Here is a 22,523-nt window from a genome sequence, read left to right on the forward strand (position 1 = left end):
ATTCCACCAATGGTGGGTGGTGCCAGAAGTTACTTAACCACGCAGTTGAACAATATTTTGCAATTATAAATACTTTGGGAATAGAGCTAAGCTTTTATAGTTTGAGAATGTACCCTGAATCATGCTAATTCAGACTTCCTTATTTATAGCCACTGCTTTAGTTCTGTTTTTTTATATAAACCATATTTTGCAAATATTTTCACACAATAATAATATAGTTCTTGAAATGTGGGATGATATTTTATGTTCAAAGGAATTCTCTCAGGAGAATTCTCTCTTTCAAGTGAAGTCATTAATGACGCAGTGTGGAAGCATAATGCAGCTTATGTTTCAAATGTTGGAAACAATGGCCCATGCCTTTCAACAGTTGGTTGTCCAGGTGGCACTACATCAAGCGTAATAGGTTAGTTTCCTGTTTTAGGAATGGACTTGATTATGCCCAGCTGACATAGCTCAGTGGTTGAGCATTGACCTATGAACCAGGAGGTCATAGTTCAATTCCTGGTCAGGGCACATGCCCGGGTTGCAGGCTCGATCCCCAGTATGAGGCCTGCAGGAGGCAGCCAATCAATTATTCTCTCTCATCATTGATGTTTCTATCTCTCTCTCATTTCCTCTCTGAAATCAATAAAAATACTTTTAAAAAAATGAACGTAAAAATCAGCAAACAAATGTTAATTGGATCTCTACTGTATGCAGGACACCATAAGCCCTAAATACACTCTCAGTAAACTGATATCTAGTCAGGGCCTGCTGACTCTGAAGTAGACTGGAGTACGTAGAATGGAAGCACAGTTACAGTGCTGTGAGATACACAAGTGCAGCCACCTTTGATTTGAGAATTGAGGTCAGGCTTTCTGGAAGACTGTGGGAATGAGGATTAAGTTGATAGAAAAGATCAAGGACAGGGCTTTCCAGACTAAGTGAACAACATAAATAAAGACACTTGCTTTACTTTTTATTTGTAGTGTACAACTACTTACTCATAGTATGGTATCCTCCTTTCATTTATCTTGGGACCTGCAGAGAGAACCAGATGTAGAGGAAGGGAGCTCTATTAGTGAGAAACGCAGTCAAAGCATATTTGTTCCGTGAATGTGTCTTCTTCCACTAGTTCTTTAGATGTGCTGCAGTGCTGTCAGTTTCGCTGTAACCCAATGGAAAAAAATGCCCATCAACAAGAGCTACAGGAAATCAAAATTAGTTGCAGTCATAGTAGGAGAATAATAAAGTTGGCTTACATTATAGTACAGTAGCTGCCAACTTCTGTAGAAAAAGCCGGAAAATATAAAACCCACCTCTTGGTTTATATGAGGAGAATGAATTGAGACAAACAAGTATGTAGTAAATTATACTAAAACTTGCTTATTAATTTATTCATGTAAAATTTCCTGAACATTTAGTTGAGACTTCTGGAAGCCAGCAAAGCTATTTTTATATTTTCACATTATTCTTTACAGATGTTTAGATTAACCAGATAATCTTAAATAGGTGATTTTAGATAGCTGCTGTAATATTAAGTTCTGCTTGTTTTGTGTGTACAAGATTTTTTTATACACTACCTTCTCAATCTTATAAGTGTTTTATTGACAATACAATTTCTAACACTGCTCAAAACACACACTAAGTTTTTGAATGGCAATTTGTTTCATTTAGTCCCATTTTAGTGTTCCTTTAAAAATTTTAACTGACGACTCTGGAAATTCAGCCAAGAACGTTGTATCAAAAACTTGCTTGAATTTATCTAGAAATTCATAGTCAGTGCTGAACCTGAACTTGTTTGCCCAAAGCAGCACAGTCCCTGGCTGGCAGAGGTGCGCCATGGTGGAGAGCAGCTTGTCCAGGCAGTAGTGGTGGTAGACCACGTCGGAGGCCAGAACGTAGTCATAATAGAAAGTCGACTTGGGGAAGTTCTGTTCCAGGCCTTCTCCCCACACCAGTTCTTTCACTTCAGGCAGATGTGCTGTGTGTGCTAGTGTATTCTTTAAAAGGTTGTGTTGAAGGTTTCCTAGGACATCAGGCAAATCCGTGGCCGTGACTTGAGCTCCTAAGAGAGAAAGAGGAAAAATGTAATAATTACCTGGAATCATTTGGGCATCAGAGTGGACATATACTCTCAGGGAGAAAGAAGAGAACTAGAACTGGGCTTCTCAACCTTGGCCCTATTGACATATGGGCGGGACATATTTGACATAATTCCACTGGATAATTCTTTTGGGGGCAGGGCTGGGGGGGGGGGCTGCCCTGTGCTTTGTAAGATGTTTGGGAGTGTCTCTGTTACCGATCCAACAGATGACAGTAGCACCTCCCCACCCATCTCCAGGTTGTGACAATCAACAATGTCTTCCGACACAGCCAAATGTCCTTCGTGGGACAAAAATCACCTTTGGTTGAGAACCATCTTTTAAGAAACTTTAAGTTAAGCAATGGTGCAATGTTAAGAGATTTCAGGACAATTAGCTAAACATATTATGGTTTTCAGCAGCTGCTTATAGTAATTCATAATTTTCCCTCTAAAAATACATCTATCTGATGATTTTCTTTTTCTCTTACATGAAGTATTCAGCACCCAATTTTCTTTCCACAAAAGATAATCTATTTTATCTGATTCTCGCCCTTATCTAAATTAATTCTTAGGCATTTTAAAGCTAGTGACGATGGTTCACAAAATAGATCACTATATTTCCAGATTAGTTTTTAAGAAAGAACTATAATAATGCAGGCAGAAGTAGCCAGATTAGTACCACCTCTTGCCCAGTGCCCAGGAACTCAGAACCTGCATTTTGGGTATAAATCTGTCTTCACCTTGGATTAACTCACTTTTTAATTTCCTTCAAAATGTTAGTGATAATATTTGCAACAAAGAGCAGGAAACAACATAGTTGTTCACAACAGAGGATTTGAAAGTCATACCTCCAAATTTTCATCTTCATCACATGGTAATCGGTGGACTGGGAAAATTACTGAACTTCTCTTCTCTAAAACACAATAATCTTATCTCTGGGGATAACAGTAGTAATTCTAGCTTGTGACATTTGGGGGAGATTCAATGAGTGAAATCATGGCCGAGCACCTAAACCACAGATACTCCTTATCATTGTTGTCACAATAAAGGTCTTTTGAAACAAGGTCAGGAATAAGTAAATAAACAAACCTAAAAAACTGGCCACGATGGAAACAAGGCCTGGTCCAGCACCAATCTCAAGTATTTTAGCATCTTGAAAATTCAATTCCTCTGTATGTTCCTCCAAATATTGACACAAAGCCATAGCCTAAAAAAGATTTACAGTTGTCACTTGGGCATTGCAACATTGGAAACCAGTAGCCACCTCAATCCCCACCCCAAATTAAATACTATAAGACATGTCATTAATCGTTTATTGAAAGGTTCATCAGAATCAAAATATACATTTAATGATGTATTTAGACCTCTGGAATATGAAAATTATAACCTACATCAGAGGAACTAGAGGAACAGGTTTGTGAATCGCCTATATCAGAAGACTCTTGCTCGACCTCCAGGAACTGGAAGATCAGCTCATCTCCTGCAAACCCGGGCGGTGAGGCCTGCAGAGCAGCAACTTCCTCCCCTGGTTTAGTCATGCCAGGCCTCCACCTGCTTTAAGAATGTTGGATAAACTTCCTCAAGACCTCTCTCCCAGCCTCTATCAAAATTCAGGTGGGCCAGGGCTTCGTCTTCTATGCTGGACAACTGGGCAGTTTTGTTTTGTTTTAAATGGTTTCTCGAAGAATCAGACTGTCAGAACAATACTTCCCACACTTTAGTGTGCACGCAGATCACCTGGGGCCTGGTTAAGATGCACGTCTGTGTGCAGTGAGCTCTGGTTGGGGTGCTCAGGACTACGCTTCCCACAAGCTACCAGGTGATGCCAGGGCTTCTGGTCTGTGGACCACACTCTGAGTAGCAAGGAGACGTTAAAACACATATGCAAATAAATTGAGATAGCTTTCATACAGACAATCAAACATCCCTTGACAAAAGAGGATAATTATTTGTGATGTAGGGGTTTCAATATTAGGAAGACAGTATCATCTATGGAGAGGACACATGCTTTGAGGTGTTTTCTGAAGAGATAGCCCTGCCCTGTGAGAGGCTGGCCCCTCTGGGGTGCTATCTGGAAACAATGCTTTTCTCAGGAACAGCTACATCTTTTGACATTACAAACACTCCCCCACCCTTCTTAGCCCTGTTAGCGAAATCTGGAAAATGATCTCTTTCACGGAGAGCTGCACTGGACTGACTACACACAAGACAAGCGTGTTACATGAATCCTTCTGTTGCAATTTTCAGGAGTTTGAGGTCCCAAGAGAGGCCAGGGTTTGTGCATGAAAGGCTGAGGCCTTGATGAGCATAAAACAGCCCAGTGGACAAATCTAATCTCTGATACCCCTGCTATTGTTGTCTATTTGCCAAATATCTATATATATAAAAGCCTAAATGACTGGTCGACTAGATGACCGGATGACCGACTGGTAGCTATGATGCACACTGACCACCAGGGAGCAGACGCTCAATGCAGGAGCTGCCTCCTGGTGGTCAGGGTGCTCCCACAGCAGGCGCAGCAGGGCTGGGATGAGTGGGAGCGGCACCCGAGCCACCTGCCGCTTCGCACACTACTACATCCCTCACCTGTGGGGATCGGGCTGAAACCAGCAACCCGACATCCCCCGAGGGGTCCCGGATTGCGAGAGAGCACAGGCCAGGCCGAGGGGGACCTCTAGTAAAAATATATTTAAAAAAAAAAGAAAGCAAAAACTCACAGACAGAGACAACAGTATGGTGATTGCTAGAGGGAAATGGGAGTAGCCGGTATAGGGGGATAAATGGTGGTGGAAGGAGACTTGACTTGGGGTGCTGAACATACAATACAATATACAGATGACGTATTGTAGAACTGTACACCTGAAACCTATATAATTTTATTAACCATTGTCACCCCAATAAATTCAATTAAAAAAAGAGAAGAAAAACCTTTGTTTGAAGGAAATCATACTCATGTATAAGAGATAAAAATGGACTGTCCCTGGGCGGGGAGGGGGGAGGAGAGGGGGGAGCTCTAAGAGCGTGGGGACCCCTGGCTGTCCATTCCTCCTCCTGCCCCTTCTCACTTGCCACCAGCACCCCAGATCGCCCTGAGGGCTCTCCATGGAACCTCTAATCATGACTACTCATTGCATGTGCAGTGCCTGGACCAGCAGGTCTGTATCACCTGGGAGCCTGGGAGAAATGCAGAGCACAGTGCCCCCCCTCCCCAAATTAGGATCTGCATTTTAAGGAGACCCCCATATGATTCCCATCCATGCTAGGGGTTGAGCTGTTGCTCTGGAGCCTCTCTAAGCCCTGGCTGAAAACCTCTGCGGGGGAAAGAACGGCAGTGCTGCCCTGAGGCCGCGGTCCCAGCCTGGCTGTGCACGGCGCCCCCCTGCAATGGCTTTACCCAGTCAGGAGCTTTTTCTCATCAGTTTAGTAACTCATTAATATTAATCCTACTGCATCAACAATGACGGTCTAACATGAGCTTAGGTGTATCACTTCACTGAACCCTCACAACCATCTCGGAACTGGACATGAACACTGCCCCACGCTTTAAAGATGGAAATGAAGGCAAACAGGCGAAGTGACCATCCCTGACCACACAGCCAGGAAACAGCAGGTTTGCTGGCTCTCGAGTCAGAGCGTTTCCCCCATTCCGGCGCCACCCTCCCGGGGCCGTTGCCGGGAGAACATGAGATGCAGCCATGGTTCTCGAACATTCCTGCTGGAGTATCCACAATGCAAACATAACGTAAACCCGAGGGTGTGTGGGAGTGGCCCAAAGGTACATGATGCAAAGCCAAAACTCTGAGATGTGACTTTTTCCCTTAACAATTCATGTGAATTTTTTCATCCTACTTCCTGATGTATTCAAGCTTATATTAATGTAATGGAACATCGCCTAGAGGAAAATCAAAGCTTATGGGAGAGATGCGATGTATCTGTGGAGCCCAAGCACACTCCCCACACCCCTGGTTGTGGGTTTCAGTTGGAGAAACCCAAAATGTTAAAGTCCTTGGCAAATTGTCCAAGGCCACGCAAATGTACAAAAGTGTTATTATCGTCCTGCCATCCCAGTGTAACAGTTCTCTCACCCCTGGCCACACCACTGCTCCGTAACTCTCTATTGATTCTTGAACGACAATCTTCTTGCCTGCAAACAGATAATTCTCCTGAGTGTAGCTGGCATAATTTGTAGGAACGAATTTCTGGAGGCTGTGAAGAGATGGTTCTATGTTGTTAAAATCTGTGGGGCAGAAAATAAAATAGGTTTCATGATTTGTTGGTTCAGTGCAAATATACACTTAGTACAATTGGTAGGATGGGAACAGAGGGGTGAGGCTACCAATGACAAAGGCTGCAAACTAGCACAAAGCAGTGATATGGAGTGACAGGGACATAACATTCAGATGTGACATCTTTATCATATGACGAAATGCCAAAGGATATTCCCTCTATTTAGAAGAGGACGGAAGAAGTGTGGCTCCATTCCCACACTCTTGACGACAGGAGAAAGCTAAATGGCACCAGGAACATGGCACAAGTGAGCTGTCTGTGTAAGGAAGACCCGGGCAAACATGGACCTGACTATTTTTAGGTCTTGAAGTAACATTCCCAATGTTGGCTGGAGTGTGTTCCTTAAATCCTTCTTACATCAGCTCCTCAAAAGGTATAGGTCACCCAAAGATGAGCCAGCCCCACAGTCCAGGGGGAGGTTGTCAGATGAGCTCTGACTATCAAGTTGCTGCTGTGTTAAATGCTTCTTTGCTCTCATGACCACTCCAGCCGCTCTCAAATATCATATAAGATGAGAGGAAAAGAGCACATGCTCAGAGGAGGGGGTTCTTTGAAGAAACCTACTCAGGAGTCCACCCCTGGGAGGCAGGTAGGACAGGCTATTTCTGGTATCACTGCTTTCCAGGGGCACTACAACAGCTCTAGGCCACTGGTCTGCGACCCATTTGTACCAGGTGTCCAGAAAGAACAGTACAGAAACTTGGAGTAAGCCTTTCGAATTTCCACAACGGGATCATGTCTGTTGCATCTAATTACATGCTTATATTTTGCATGTCTGTGTGTATGTATTTCCATTTTGTCTTCCTAGCAATTCGTTTTTGTTGTGTTTTACCAAAAAAAAAAAAAAAAGAGTGTCAGTATGCAGCAGATTGGGAAATGGCCTTTGACCACAGTGTGAGCGAAGGGACTGGTTTGTAAACCAGCATAACGATGTCCGCGGCTCCTCGGAGGGCTGCTCTTGGCCGCAGGTTCTGACTTAGCGTGTTCCGCCCCTGGAAGGAGAATTCTCCGCCCTGAACAAAAAGGCGAGCTTCCGGAGACCAGGGGCTGCATCGAACTTGCCAGAACCTGCTGGTAAAGAGTGGCCAAGTCAGTCCTGAGGGGTCCTTTCCTGTCACGTGCCCCGGTCAGGGTTGTGGGGAGGCAGTAGGGGAGGGAAGGAGACTTAGGGTCCTCGCCTACCTCTTATGGGAAGCTACTGACATACAACACCAACCCAATATTTATGAATGACTAAGGTAAGGTGACCAGATTTTAACATTGGTAAAGCGGGACACCATTGACCCGGGGTGGGGGGGGGGGGGTTCCTTGATTAAAAATTTGGTCTATATGGAGCAACAAAAATTTTCATAGAACGCAAAAATATATTGTAATATATTTTTTTAAATTTCAACATAAGTACAATTTACAAATATAATAAATAAAAAATTATGTATAGTATTATTTTATTCTTTGGCATATTTCTCATTTGAGTGAATTTTTTTAGTAGATTGCTGTCGTTGTTTAAAAGGTCATGAATTTGCCGTAACGTAAGTCGTAAGTGTCACTTTCAAGGCTGGCGCTAGACTTTTTGCCGCCACTATAAAATATAAATAATACGAGTACTGTCTGCTAAATTCAAGAAAATTTATGCATTTATGAAATAAATAAATAAATTACTTACCTAAATTATCTGAATAGCTGATTTGTAATGACATCACTTGTTCAACTAGCTTACTAGCACGCAGTACGATGTGTATCGTCTGAGAGACAGTTACAAAATGTTTTCGTCGTTGCCAATCCCAAAAAATGCCATTGTTCATTAAGTCCAAACAATGGTGGTCGAATTCTAACAACTGATCAACAATGCGAACTTTGATAAGCAGTTCTCGATAATCAGTTCTCAACAATTATTTGTTATCATTAAAGTTTAACATTATAAAATTAACAAAAATAACATAAAACTCATATCCTGGCTAAATAGTTCCCGTTCTCCCGCCGTTCCCTAGCTTGTCGTGCATTCTTTCCAGAAATTGGGACTTTTTTAAAACGCCGCGGGACGCGGGACGAATTGTTAAAAATCGGGACTGTCCCGCCAAAAGCGGGACGTCTGGTCACCTTAGACTAAGGAGGCCCTAGGTTCTACCACTGATTTGTAGGGTTTGACAGTGACCGTGTTGTAAACAACCCGGTGATAAAATGTCCCTGGGGAAAGATGTGCAGCATACACCATAATGGAGTACTTCTACCGTCCAGATACAATGGACATCAGTAGCCTCAAGAACATAGCTAGCCCTAACCGGTTTGGCTCAGTGGATAGAGTGTCGGCTTGCGGACTCAGGGGTCCCAGGTTCGATTCCGGTCAGGGGCATGTACCTTGGTTGCGGGCACATCCCCAGTGGGGGGTGTGCAGGAGGCAGCTGATCGATGTTTCTCTCTCATCGATGTTTCTAACTCTCTATCCCTCTCCCTTTCTCTCTGTAAAAAAATCAATAAAATATATATATATATATAAAAACATAGCTAATCATCAAATGCACTAAAATAATTCATGTCTGGTCCAGAGTATTTATTATCTAGGTGTTTTTTTTTCATATAACCTTGCCTTTTATATAATCCATTTCATTGTAATTTATGTAACTCAAGTTTCAATAACGGCCATGTTTAATAACCAGCTCACCAAATTCCTGAAATTCAGGAGCTGGCACAGGCCAGCTGGTACAAGGAGTCGGTACAGGGCTGTGCTCTTTTCCTCAAAGGCTTTCATCAGTGGAGTGTCTACCAGGAGCAGCCTGACCATCGGGTACTCCTGCCAGCTCCTGCCGGCTTCCTTCCCCCAGCCACCCCCGTGATGCCCCAGACCATTCATTCTTTCCTTCCTCCCACAAATCGCCAACCAGGGACTCTCAAGACTGGGGGGGAGGGGGGAAATCAATGGGCTGATTTTGAATGGTTCATTATTTTACAGGTTAATAAGCTAATGTTTATGCTTCCCCAATCAGCAGGGTAAAGAAGCGTGGGCATATAAATATACTCCCATTAGAACCTTATATAGTCTACATAAATATAGAAATTTATGTTTACTGCACACTAAATATTTTCATTTATTGTACCCATGCTAGACTGGTAGTTTTAGAGGAACCAGATTTGAGAGACAGGTAGAGTTGCATTTTTATGTAAACAGTTTAGTAAAAATAAATAATATCCTGGTTTAGTAGAGTTGGAACATCATTGTACCACATTAAATGATTGCAAATGTTATAAATGCTGTATCTTGGCTCTCATGACATTATTTGTTATGTCCATCATTTATTAACTACTAAGTCCCTGTCCAGAAATGCAACCCTCATGGTTGCATTGTCCTGGTGGGAAAATGCACTTTGCTCTACACGGATCCGTGTATGACAGAGCTGCCAGGAATACATTTTGATGAAAAGCAGAAACTAACCTAGATTGCATTTCTTTTTAAATGTTCTTGTTACAAAAATATACAGTCTTAGATTTATACACAAGATAAAATACATTTGTGGATTTTGATAAGTATGTAATGAAAAATAAGTATTACTTGTAACGCTATGCTTATGCTTGCATAAAGGCATTTTTCTACTTAGCTTCGTTATACGAGCAATCTAGAAGGATGTTAACTAGACTTATTGTAGTGATCATTTCGCAAAATACCCAAATATCAAATCATTTGTCATACCCCTGAAACTAATGTAACGTTACATGTCAATTATATCTCAATAACAATCATTTAAAAATCTAGAGTTGAAAGGAAATGGAAATTCTTGTCACAGAAGTTAACTGGAAAATGCCATCAGCAGGAAAACAACTGGGAAGGTGTTGAGGTCGTGAAGGGGGATACCTCCTGTGGGTCCACTGGTGCCACCTTTCTGGACAGTCTCTTCCTCTGCCTCTAGCCAGCCACCTGGGGAGCCTGGTCCTTCCCCCAGGCGCCCAGGCTGCTGCTCGGAGCTCAGACACCCGTCCATAGCCGGAGCCGGAGCTGGAGAGGAGGAAATTGGACAAGATCCGAGTTGCTCAGCCCAGGGTGTCTGAGTCTCTCAGGAGGCTCTAAAAAGTGCAGCTTATCGCCTTTGCATCTGCTGAGTGGAAAAGAACACCAGCTTTTCAGCTTAGTTCCCTGGGTGAGCAAGGCAGCCACTCAAGGAGTTGCCAAAGTGGAGGGAGACCATTAAATTACACCGAACCTATTTGTACACGAAGAAAGGCAAAAACAGAGCGAGTGGAGCCGGGCCACAGTCTGAAGTTGCCAGGGTCCAAAATGTATTTCTGATAACTTTGGGAACCGAATCTTAAAGAAAATCTGGTCTAGCAATATGACCAGTGGGAGTACCTTGTAGATTGATATGATATCATGCATGAGAAGCCAGGGTTTGGAGCAAACCCTGGGCTGCTCCCTTTTCATCTGAGGCTTTCTTGCAAGATAGTAGAAAGTGCTGGGGGCTGAGAGCCAGGAGCCTGCTTTGGCTCCCCATTCTAACACTTCGCAACTCATTTAATCCGCTCCTCACTGTTGTCTCATCGGCAAGAAGGGGATAATAATATCTGCCTGCCTGTGAGGGCTGTGATGAGAAAGAGAGAGCAAAGTGATTAGTACAGCACAGGTAAGCAAAGGAGAATTATTTTCAAATGCCAGGTGGTGCTTTTCCTTGAGAAATGAAATGATTCCCTCCCCCATCGTTATAGGTGACTTGAGAAATAAATTCTTTCCCAAAGATAGCTGTGCATTGAAAAACAATCTCGAACGCAACTACAGTGATCTGTCTAGGGTTCATTATTAGTTTGGCACATACGATGATACATAACATATATTAGTATTTCATAAAGAATTGGGAAATTTTTTTAATGACCCCCTTGTTAGTACCCTCAAAAGAATTTTGAACTGTTAGTTTAAATATATCTTTACCTTATGTAGCAGAAGAGATTTGAGATTTCTGTGTGCCCTTTAATCCCCAATGTTTTATATAGATCTGCACCTAAAAGGATTAGCATTTTATGAACAAAAGCCAGCCAGTGGAAGTCCAAGTTATTTAGGGTAGCATTACCCACCAGTGCGCCGACACATTTCTTTGCTAGAATTTCCTCTCTCTTTCTCAACCTCTCTTTCTTGCGCTCATTCTCACTCTGTCTCTCTTGCTCTCTCTCTTTCAATATATCTCCTTCTCTCTTGAATTTTCTCCCATACACACACACACACACACACACACACACACACACACACACTCCTTGCAACATGAAATATAATCACTCTTGAAAGATCCAGAGGCTGCCCTTCATGGTATCCAGTTGCTGTGATGGAGTTTGAATGTGGACTTATATTTCCCTTTAAAAAAAAGGGGAGGGGGGAGTTGGGTTGCTGGGGGTTTTATGGGCATGTCAGCTTTGTGTGCATCAGCAAACTCCTGTGGCTGAAGAAAGGGGCCTGCCTGCTGTGGACTCTGTCCTGAACCCTGATTCCTGCACCCAGAAACAACACAAGACTCTACCAAGAGGAAGGGAAAATATTTGCGAGGAAGGCGTGAGAACGGTCTCTACATAAGAAGGGACATGAGTCAAAGGCTTAAAGTCACATAAGGAGTATTTAGTTGGGGCAGCAGTGAGTAGGAAATCAGAAAACTGCTTCAAAATAAAAAGCAATCTGTTGTAATTTATTTAATAGAAATAAGGGCAGTTAAGATGGAAAGAGGAAGAGCATTTGCTCATTTTGGAAGCTTAGAAACCCTTAAAATAGAATATAGGGTATGTAATTTAAAGCCTCGGGCAAATAGGGATTAAATAATCATTTACTTTATGAGGGACTATATTTAACCATTGAGCCAAATGAATGGTTATTTAGCTTGAGTAGATATAAGAGCCTATTTTTTAAATTTTTTTTTAAATTTTTTTGCCTATTTTTATTTTTATCCAACATTGCTACTTTCTTCTCTCTGTCACACTTTTTTTTTTCAATGTCCGTTTCTTTTAACTCTGGATCTTTGTGTGGATACACTGTGCTCCCATGACTGTTAGGTCTTCTTTCTCACTCCCTTAAATGATGGCAGGTGGTCTGGAGTCTTTTTCAAATCCATCATTGCAATGCTTTTATTTTTCCCCAAATTGTTCAGATCTATGATTGTGCCCTGCACTTCTGTAACTTACTTCCAGCAATGTCATCATCCCTACATGAAACAGCAGAAGATGGTCATCATTACAACTTTTATAATAACTTTTAAAAATAGATTGCAATGCCTGAGAATATGTGGATGTACATTCACACACACATTCATCCTACGAGCTTTGAAAATGAAGACAAGGACAAAGAAGAAATTTTTAAATATCTCCTTTAAGCCCACTCTCTGGAGAAGTAAGCCTGACTAACATTTTCTGGTGTCAACCTTTGGGACTTTTTTTGGTATAAACTTCATATAAAGCTATTTTACTCAAAATGAAAACTAGATAGGAACATGCCTCTTTGACCTAGTATGAAATATCCTATTATTTTAAGAGTTCCTTTGCAATGCATCTTCAGATACCATCTTTTAGGTACCTGCTTTAAGAAACAAATCAGAACACTGTTGCCTGGGCTGGAATAAATTAGGTCTGAGGTTCCTAAATATTGGACTGTGATGGGCCACATTAGAATTACCTGGAAGCTTTAACATGCATAGACTCCAGCCCCTGGAAATTCCTGTTCAAAGGTCTAAAAAGAGCTTAGAAGTTTGAACTCGCGGTCCGCCAGCTGTTCCCTGTGTGTCTGCAGCCCTTGGCATGCAGTCCACGTCCATCTGTAGGGCAGAGACACGGGAGTGGTGTTCAGATAGCTGAAGTGCCATCCATGAAGAGGGATTAGGCCTCTGCATGGCCCTGGAGGGCACACTGATGAAGTAAGTGCCCAGGACGCAGAATTGGAAAGAACTTTCCTCAACAGGAAAGAACTTTATCACAAGCAGAGCGACGGAACAGTTGATCTCAGGGAGGCTAGCCTAATGGAAAGTGGGCCAGGTTTGAAGTCAGAAGATAAAAGGTTGGATCAAGGCTTTATACAAGGTCAATAAATAAGCTACGTGTGTGTCTCTTTCTCTGCCTTTCTCCATGGGTCTGGACCTCTGACCTATCAATCACTGACTCTCTTGGCCAATGGTCCTCAACATGGAGGAATTGTCCCCTCCTCCCAGAGCCATTTGGTAATTTGGAGACGTTTTTGCTGGTCACAACTGGGGTTGTGTGCTACTGGCATCTAGTGCATAGCGCCCAGGGATGCTGCTGAACATTATACAGAGGACTGTCTGACCCTAAGTGTCAATAGTGCCGATGATGAGAAACCCTAGTCTGGGCAGTAAATCCAAGTTGTCATGCAGAGTAAATTCTACTTGCCATGCTGCATATTCCACCTACTAGCCAGGCGGTCCTTGCCTCCTCTGTCTCGACGTCCTCATCTATAGAAAGGGGTGAGTTAGTAGTTCCAGAGTGTATAATGCAGGCCAGATTCTGAGCCACATCTTTCCATAGATCCAGCATGGCAACCGGGCTTCGTCTGCTTCCTCCCAGGAGAAGACCCAGAAACAAGGATTTGAGAGAAATGGTTTATTTGGGGGAGTGAGAAAGGGGAAATAATCAAGGGTAAGTGTGCAAGTCAGCAAAGAGTGTCCTCTGAGGCCAGGGGGAGATAAAAGCTTAAAACTAGGAGGAAAGGCTGGAAAATGAGGCAAAACACACACCTCAGAATTATTACACTCCAGAGGGTTTCTGGGCTATTTCTGCACCACCATCTCAGCACAGGTGCTGAGACTAGCACTGGAGCACTCAGATGTGTCTGAGAGATGTAAGTGAGGTTGTGACAGCATCTGCTATGGTCCATAAAATGTTGCTACTCCTTACACAACGGTAGGAGGCAAATGAAATGTTATTTATCAGAAAGAATTAGTCTGGTGCCGAGAAGGTCATCGTCCTTGGTAAATAAGTGTCTTGTATTAAATTGCATGTCATTCAAGTAGAAGGCTGAACAAGCAGTGTTCTTTGAAGAGATTCTGGGTCACTCACTGAATCAAAGGGAAACGCTGAGTATTGGGGCTTGGTAAAGAAAGGACTCAGGGCTGTGCTGGTCCCAGAGATCTCAGCGGCTGGAGTTCGTGGGCTTTCTCGTTCAACAGTGCTGTTGGAAGCCTCAGTTGCAGTCACCTTCCAGCCCCGTGTAACTGAGGCCAGGATTTAAAATGTGGGGGGAAATATTCGGATTGGTCTAACTTGGTCATAAGCTCAGCCTGATGGTCAGGGTTGGGTGGTGGGAAAAGCATCCTGCCAAATCATGAGGAGTCGGGCTGGCAACTTAAAGGAGGGATGTTGTGCCCATGAAAAGCAAGAGTTAGGTATGGCCCTCCTCCTCTTCCTGGCCACCCTGTGCACACACATTTTCTTATTTCCATAAATACAGTTCCAAAACGCAGAGCCACCCTCTCTAGAATGGATGGTCACCTAAAATCTCATTGGCTGAAGCACCTAGACAGAATGGAGTTGTTCTTCTCCAATTCCACACCTCCAGATGGTGTCCTTTCTTCACTAGTTCCAATCGCTTCTCCCTCCATAGGCATGTGATCCAGGTCACCATGGACGATAGCTCGATTAGCTGTTCCATCACTGCAAACCATGGACTCCTATTCCCATCCCAGAACGTGAGTGAGAGGCTCATTGCTTTTCACATGATCTTCCCCAAAAGTTCCACAAGGAAGAGTTGCCGATCAGATAAATACTATCAGAGATGTCCACCATTCTTATTTACAGGGGAGACTGTGGTGGGAATTCACTTCCAGAGAGGTGGGGCTTCATTGAACTGAATGTTCTTAGTAACCCCAGGAATCACTAACATTAAAAAATGTGAGATTTTCAATATGTTATACAGAAACTATTTGGTAGTGAAATCCAGTTCCGTAATTTCTGGTCTGCTGGAGGCTAATTCCAGCATGTCATAATAAATGCAAGAAGTCCTCAAAAGGTTGATGGGCTTCTATATTCAGCAGGGCTGAATACATGTTATTGCCTGCTGGAATGGCCGAAAGCATTTCCCCAAACCTGAAGATCTGCATATATTATTGCCTGTTACCAGACAGCTGAGGGCATTTTAATATACCTGTTTTTGCCTCCTGCTGGCCAAATAGTTGAACAGCCTAAGGCATTTCCTCCAACCTGACAATGCCTACTATATACCAAACTTACCTTTGATATGTATTATCTGCTTTGCTTTAGGGAAATTTGTGTTAATAAAGAGCACTGGGTCCGGAGATAGAGAGAATTTAGCTACTATAACTAAGCTTCCTCTGGCTCCCCCATGGATTACAAATTTATATTATATTTCTAGTCTCTTTATTAATTTACTCCAGATTCCTGAACGTTCTAGATGCTGGATATCACCCTGGCACTGGTCCCTTTATTATCTGGTAACACAGTGGCTCAGAGTTCATAATCCTCTCTGTGCAATGATGTAGGGCTGCTATAATATCCCTCACTAACCAGACTTTGGGGAAGCCCCTGAGAGTGCCAGAGGAAAGGGCTCACTGAAGCTGCTATAGGAAGGGGGTATAAAGATTTAGATCACTTAGCATTGTAGAAGCATCAGACACCAGCAGAATCATAAAATGGGACTCTTCTCATCTTGGCTTGGGCTGGTGCATGAAGACAATGGATTCCTTATTATGCTAATGAGAGACCATCTTCAGAAATTTTAAAGTAGGTGTTCAGAAAAACCATTCAAGCAACACATAAACTTTTTTAAAAAATGTATTTTATTGATTTTCCACAGAGAGGAAGGGAGAGGGATAGAGAGTCAGAAACATCGATCAGCTGCCTCCTGCACACCCCCCATTGAGGATGTGCCTGCAACCAAGGTACATGCCCCCGACCGGAATCGAACCTGGGACCCTTCAGTCTGCAAGCCGACGCTCTATCCACTGAGCCAAACCGGTTAGGGCGCAACACATAAACTTTGTCAGACTGTGGTCATAGAAGAATTTACTTCTGTTTCATTTGAAGCATCCTTTATACAATGACATATGGTACCAGTGAAGAAGGAAGGAAGAATATGAGCGAAATAATCCAATACATTTGGAAAGAAAAAGTGAAGTTATAGTCATTTCATTTTAAAAATAGCACATACCTGTTTCTAAGCATTTGAGTGTGCCCTTAACCACATGGAAAGGCATGGCTTGCTATAGTTTTCTACCTTATAAAGTGGCTCTGACAAGAAACCAATGAGTAGCCTCTATGGACTATATGCATTTGGGAGAAGAGGTGTACTTAGTTGTTTGTTTCTACTTATATTTCCCCCAACCCCGTCTAGTTCTTAAAATAAATTACCACTCAAAGAAATTTTATTGTTATTTTAGAAAAATATTTAACTGCAGTTGTTGAAGATTCATAATTGTCAGGGTTCATGTAATCAAAATAGCCAAGAATGATTTGGAGCTGAGCTATAAGCCTGCATTATTAACTACATGAAACAAAGTCATGCTTGGGAAACAGGTTTAGGTAAAACAAACAAACAAACAAAAACACAAAAAACCTTCTGGTCAAATTCTGATCAGAAGAGTTAGTTTGCTAATAACCTTCTTCCTAAGTTAAAATTTAATAAATGATAGCTTTCAGAAATTCACCTTAATCTTAAAATAGATGGAACCAAATGGGTCTCTAAGAATGGAAAAAAAAAATCCCTTCCCAGTAATTCAATGTTGCGGAATGATCCCTGGGTTCCAGTTCTATGGTCAGACCTGAAGCAGAAATAACTATGACAACCCTCACAACTCTCGGCCAGAAACAGATTCTTGCAATGTCATCTGTTCTTTCCATATTGTCATCGGCTGCCTGGAAATGGCACTTTTTAGAGGGGCTTAGTGGTAACTAGTCATGCTCCCGTTTTAGCAGCAGCAGTTGACCTGTTTTCAGAAAGATAATTTTTTCCCAAAAGATTTCTATTAGGAAAGAAAGTTCATCTGATGGGGTTATTCTGGGTTGTACCACAAGGGAGAATTCCTCTCATTATTTCTTCTCATTCTGGGACAGACTCAACTTGAAAAACATATGTTCTTTATTTGAGGCTCTCCTGTCATGGATTTGGAGAAATATACTAGTACTGTGTTATTTCAGTATAAATCCAGGTGGAAAGGAGTGAGAGAGGCCCTGGCCAATGTTCTAAGTGGTTAGAGCATCTGCCCATGCACCAAAGGGTTGAAGGTTCGAGTCCCGATCAAGGGCACATATCTAGATTGCAGGTTTGGTCTCTGCCCTGGTGGGGGTGTGTGCGGGAGCAACCAATCTATGTGTCTCTCTCACATCAACGTCTCTTCTCTCTCTCTCTTCTGCCCTCTCTCTCTCCCTCCCTCCTACTCTCTCTAAAAAATCAATGGAAAAAATATCCTCAGGTGAGGATTAAAAAAAGGGGGGGGGCATGCAGGAGGCAGCTGATCAATGTTTCTATCTCTCTCTCCCTCTTCCTTTCTCTTTCTGAAATATATACACTGAGTGGCCAGATTATTATGATCTCTGAACGCATAATAATCTGGCCACTCAATGTGTGTGTGTGTGTGTGTGTGTGTGTGTGTGTGTGTGTGTGTGTGTGTATTAGAGGCCTGGTGCATGAATTCGTGCATGGGTGGGGTCCGGCCTGCCTGCTGGTTGAACTCCTGGTCGAGGGGACAATTTGCATATTAGCCTTTTATTATATAGAATATACACTGAGTGGCCATATTATTATGCATTCAGAGATCATAATAATCTGGCCACTCAGTATATATATATATTTTTTATTATATTGCAAATGGCATATATATATGCCATTTGCAATATAATAAAAATTGTAAGGTTCCAAGGAAAAAATCTACTGAAAGGTAATATGAGAAATTGTCTTTTTCAAGATTTTTTCTCTCTAGTTGGTGAAAAGGCATCTCTAAATAATTACTCCAATTACAGGGACAGAGGTAATATGAGCAATCATAAGCCACCTCGTTATGACATTTGCCAATAATGACACCTTCCTTTCTATAATTGGTGGCTAGATCTTAGGCAATAAAACTCAGAAACTTTTGGAGCTTCATATATTACCTTTTCCCTCTTCCTCCTCCTCCCCCTCCCCCTGCTTCACCACTTCCTCCTCCTTCTCTTCCTCTTCCTCCTGCTCCTCCTTCTTCTTCTCTCTTTGTTTCCTTTTTGTAGTCTTCAATTATTGAGTTAAAGTTCACTATAGTTTTATTTAGTTATATCAAAACTGGAGGCCATCGGGGGTGGGCCAGCTGGAGCAAGGGGCAGCAGGTGTCCCAGTTGTTCTGCTGTTTGGTCGATTTGCATATTACCCTTTTATTATCTATACTAATGCAAATTGGTCACAATGCCCTCACAGTAACAACTGAGCAGCAGGCTGCGTGGGGTGACCAGGCCGGCAGGGGAGTTAGCAAGGGACGACCAAATGACCAGTCTGGCAGGGGGGGGGGGGGCAGTGAGGGGTGACCAGGCCAGCAGGGGGGGGCAGTTGGGGGCGACCAGGCCAGCAGTGGGGGCAGTGATGGGCAACCAGGCTAGCAGAGGGGGCAGTTGGGGGCAACCAGACCAGCGGGGGGGGGGGGGGGGGGCACTAAGAGGCCAACAGGCTGGCAAGGCGGGGGCAGTTAGGGGCAACTAGGACAGCAGAGGGGGGAAGTTGGGGGCAACCAAGCCAGCAGGGGGGGCACTAAGGGGCAACCAGGCCAGCGGGGGGGGGCAGTTAGGGGTGATCAGGCTGGCAGGCAGATGAGGTTAGGGGTGATCAGGCTGGCAGGGGGGGCAATTAGGGGCTATGAGGCAGGCAGGCAGGTGAGCAGTTAGGAGCCAGCAGTCCCGGATTGTGAGAGGGATGTCCGACTGCCGGTTTCGGCCTGATCCCAGGGAGTCGGACATCCCCCGAGGGGTCCCGGATTGGAGATGGTCCAGGCTGGGCTGAGGGGACCCCCCAACCCCCACACAAATTTCATGCACCGGGCCTGTAGTATAGAATAAATGGAAAGAAAAACTTAAAGCAAGATATGAATGTAAACATAGGAAATCTTGCAAAATCACAATAATTCTTGGTGCTTCCAGAGATAGAAAGCACGGAATTGGTCACGCGCTCGCCCTAAAATAGTGAAAAGGCTATCTACTATAGAATTCCAACTGTATGGCATTCTGGAAAAAGCAACACTATGGAGACATAAAAAGATCAGGTTGCCAGGGGTGAGAGGGAAGGGAGGGATGAAGAGGGGGAGCACAGAGGATTTTTAGGGGAGTGAAACTACCCTGTGTGACACTATAATGGTGGATACATGTCATTGTACATTTGTCAAAACCCATAGATGTACACCAAGAATGAACCTTCGTGGAAACCATGGGCTTGGGCTGACAATGATGTGTCAGGGTAGGTTCACCGATTATAACAAAGGTATCACTGTGGTGGGGATGCGATGGTGGAGGAGCTGTGCATCTGAGAGACAGGGGGCACGTGGGAACTCTCTGTACTTGCCGGTTAAATGTGCTGTGAACCTAAAACTTCTTTAAAAATAAAATTATTAAATAAAAGTAAGCGATCCGTTTCAGTTTTCTGAGAGAAATTTTTTTTTTTTTTAAGAAGTCGGCTGTTTGCTGATCCCTTCTGACACTGTTAGTAGAAAACCCCAAGTGGAAATCAGAATGCGATTGCGTAGTCAGTGCAAGGTGAAACCCTGGATCGCAGGATAGCTTAAATGCTTTACACATGTGTCAAAGGTCAGCTGACTTAGTTACAGTGTTGGTTCTCTGCCCAGCACAGCAATAGGGTGGCATTTTCAGTGGCACCAATATGGGGTTATCTTTTCATTCCAGACACATGAATCACTCTAGGTATTGGAATAACACGGGGACCTCTTCCTGAGGGAAGGATTGCAGCATGCCTCCACACGTAGACAATGAGATCGGAAATACTCAATTATACGCGAGTGGAAAGCAGCGATCTTATCTTACAGTAGCTCTTCCAGAAGCCTGGGATAAGCAGGAGACAACATGCAAATGTCACACTACTTTCACTTGGGAGAAGATAAATGTGATAAAATGGACATTTCATAAGACAATCTGTGCCCCCTGTCCCAAAATGTGTTGATTCTAGTCTGAAATGCATGCTGTTATCCCAACCCTTTAAAACCTCCCTCTCCCCTCCCCTCCCCTCCCCTCCCCTCCCCTCCCCTCCCCTCCTTTTCCCTCCCCTCCCCTCCCCGCCTCTCCTTTCTCCTCCTCTCCCTCTCTCCTGGCAAAATGAGAACTATAGAATCATAGGTCATTTATAGATGCTTTAACTTCATCAAACATTAATCATTTTATTTAGACTATAGCTCCTTCTTATAGACATCTCTTAGATATAACTTTTCCCCATTCTCTTGGTTTAATTGTTTTAAAGGTGAAAATTGAGCTAGACTTTAAATTTTTTCAGACAACTGTTGTCTGTGTAAAATTCTTCCTGCCTCACTTACTCAGAAAACTATTATTTCCTTCAGCACCGCTCCGCCAGCATTGCACCGGGTGGGTTTCTAGGACCCCTCTGAGTACATACGCCCCCTTTCATTCTTCTCAGTCATGGCTCAACTTAACTACCCGAGAGTTTGTCTCTTGCCAGCTGGACTGTGAGGAACTTGAAGGTTGAGACCTAATATCGTTACTGGCATGAGTGAATGAATGTATGGATGAATAATGGGAACAACTTTCTTATTGAACAGAATTCAGACCATGCAAGTTTAAAAAGTTGGTATAGATCAGTTTCTTTATATGTAGAAAGCTTGAACTACCTGTTCAAGGTTTCTCAGGCTTCTGTAATATATCAATCACTATTTCTCACCAAGATTTTTTCTTTGCTAAGTTAAAGTATATGGACAGTTACAAAACTAATATAGCAAACACCCAAAGTCCCACCAACAATAAATTAGCATAACCTTTCATCACGTTCTCTTTAAGATATAGATACAAGTAAATGCTCTTTTCATTAGATAGGGACATTTCATGGGCCAATCATGAGCTTCCTGCCTCTCAGCTCCATTTGTCACCCTTTTCCCCCAGCTCTGTGAAAATGGATGTGGGTCCTTTAAATATTTCCCCCTTGCCAGCTGGAACAGTACTAAACCTTGTCAGGAGAGGGTGCCAGAGGCAGGGTTCTGCCTCCCAGACCAGGTGTGCTCCTGCAGCCCAGTGGATGCCCCCAGGGCCCAGCACCCTCAGAGCTGGCAGCTTTTCCAGGGCTCTGCACGGAAAGCAGGGCAGCAGCAGCACCCATGCCAGCAGCCTTCCCTGCACCCCCAGAACATGTGGGGAATTTTGTAGCTCAGCCCTTCCCCATGAACAGCTTTCCCTGGCACCCTCTAGGGCAGATTTCCAACAGATGTGACCAGAGCAACGCCACATCAACCTCCCTCTCTCCCATCCAGCAAACCCCAGCCTTGCCCTCTCAACAAGATCTGGGCCTCAAACCTGTTAGTGGTGGTGGGGTGGGGATAGGGGTCGGGGAGGGAACGGGGTGGGGCACAGAGTTCCATCTCAGCTAAGAGCAGTGGCTGCTCCCTATAATTTGCTTTTTCTACATTCTTTTAAAAATATTTTTCTTTTTTAATAAATCTTTATTGTTCAGATTATTACAATTGTTCCTCTTTTTTTCCCCCCATAGCTCCCCTCCACCCGGTTCCCACCCCACTCTCTGCCCTTACCCCCTGACACTGTCCTCATCCATAGGTGTACGATTTTTATCCAGTCTCTTCCCGCACCCCCCACACACCTTCCCCCCCCCCCAGAATTGTCAGTCCACTCCCTTTCTATGCCCCTGATTCTATTATATTCACCAGTTTATTCTGTTCATCAGATTTTTTATTCACTTGATTTTTAGATTCACTTGTTGATAGATACGTATTTGTTGTTCATAATTTTTATCTTTACCTTTTTCTTCTTTTTCCTCTTCTTAAAGAATACCTTTCAGCATTTCATATAATACTGGTTTGGCAGTGATGAACTCCTTTAGCTTTTTCTTACTGTGAAGCTCTTTATCTGACCTTCAATTCTGAATGATAGCTTTGCTGGGTAGAGTAATCTTGGTTGTAGGTTCTTGCTATTCATCCCTTTGAATATTTCTTGCCACTCCCGTCTGGCCTGCATAGTTTCTGTTGAGAAATAAGCTGACAATCGTATG

The 22,523-nt window shown here is 43.3% G+C and overlaps 1 protein-coding gene across 1 annotated transcript; it reads right to left on the reverse strand.

Annotated features, from left to right (window-relative positions):
- Positions 1–1,652: 1,652 nt before the first annotated feature.
- LOC307104399 (protein-lysine methyltransferase METTL21C-like) lies at positions 1,653–10,323 on the reverse strand (the record flags this gene model as incomplete). Its single annotated transcript, XM_079779337.1, has 4 exons — positions 1,653–2,047; positions 3,155–3,272; positions 6,151–6,302; positions 10,197–10,323. The coding sequence occupies 4 exons, from the start codon at positions 10,321–10,323 to the stop codon at positions 1,653–1,655; spliced, it is 792 nt and encodes a 263-aa protein (XP_079635463.1).
- Positions 10,324–22,523: the final 12,200 nt, after the last annotated feature.

This window comes from Cnephaeus nilssonii (assembly GCF_951640355.1).
Source record: "Cnephaeus nilssonii genome assembly, chromosome: 8".
Classification (NCBI taxonomy): domain Eukaryota; kingdom Metazoa; phylum Chordata; class Mammalia; order Chiroptera; family Vespertilionidae; genus Cnephaeus; species Cnephaeus nilssonii.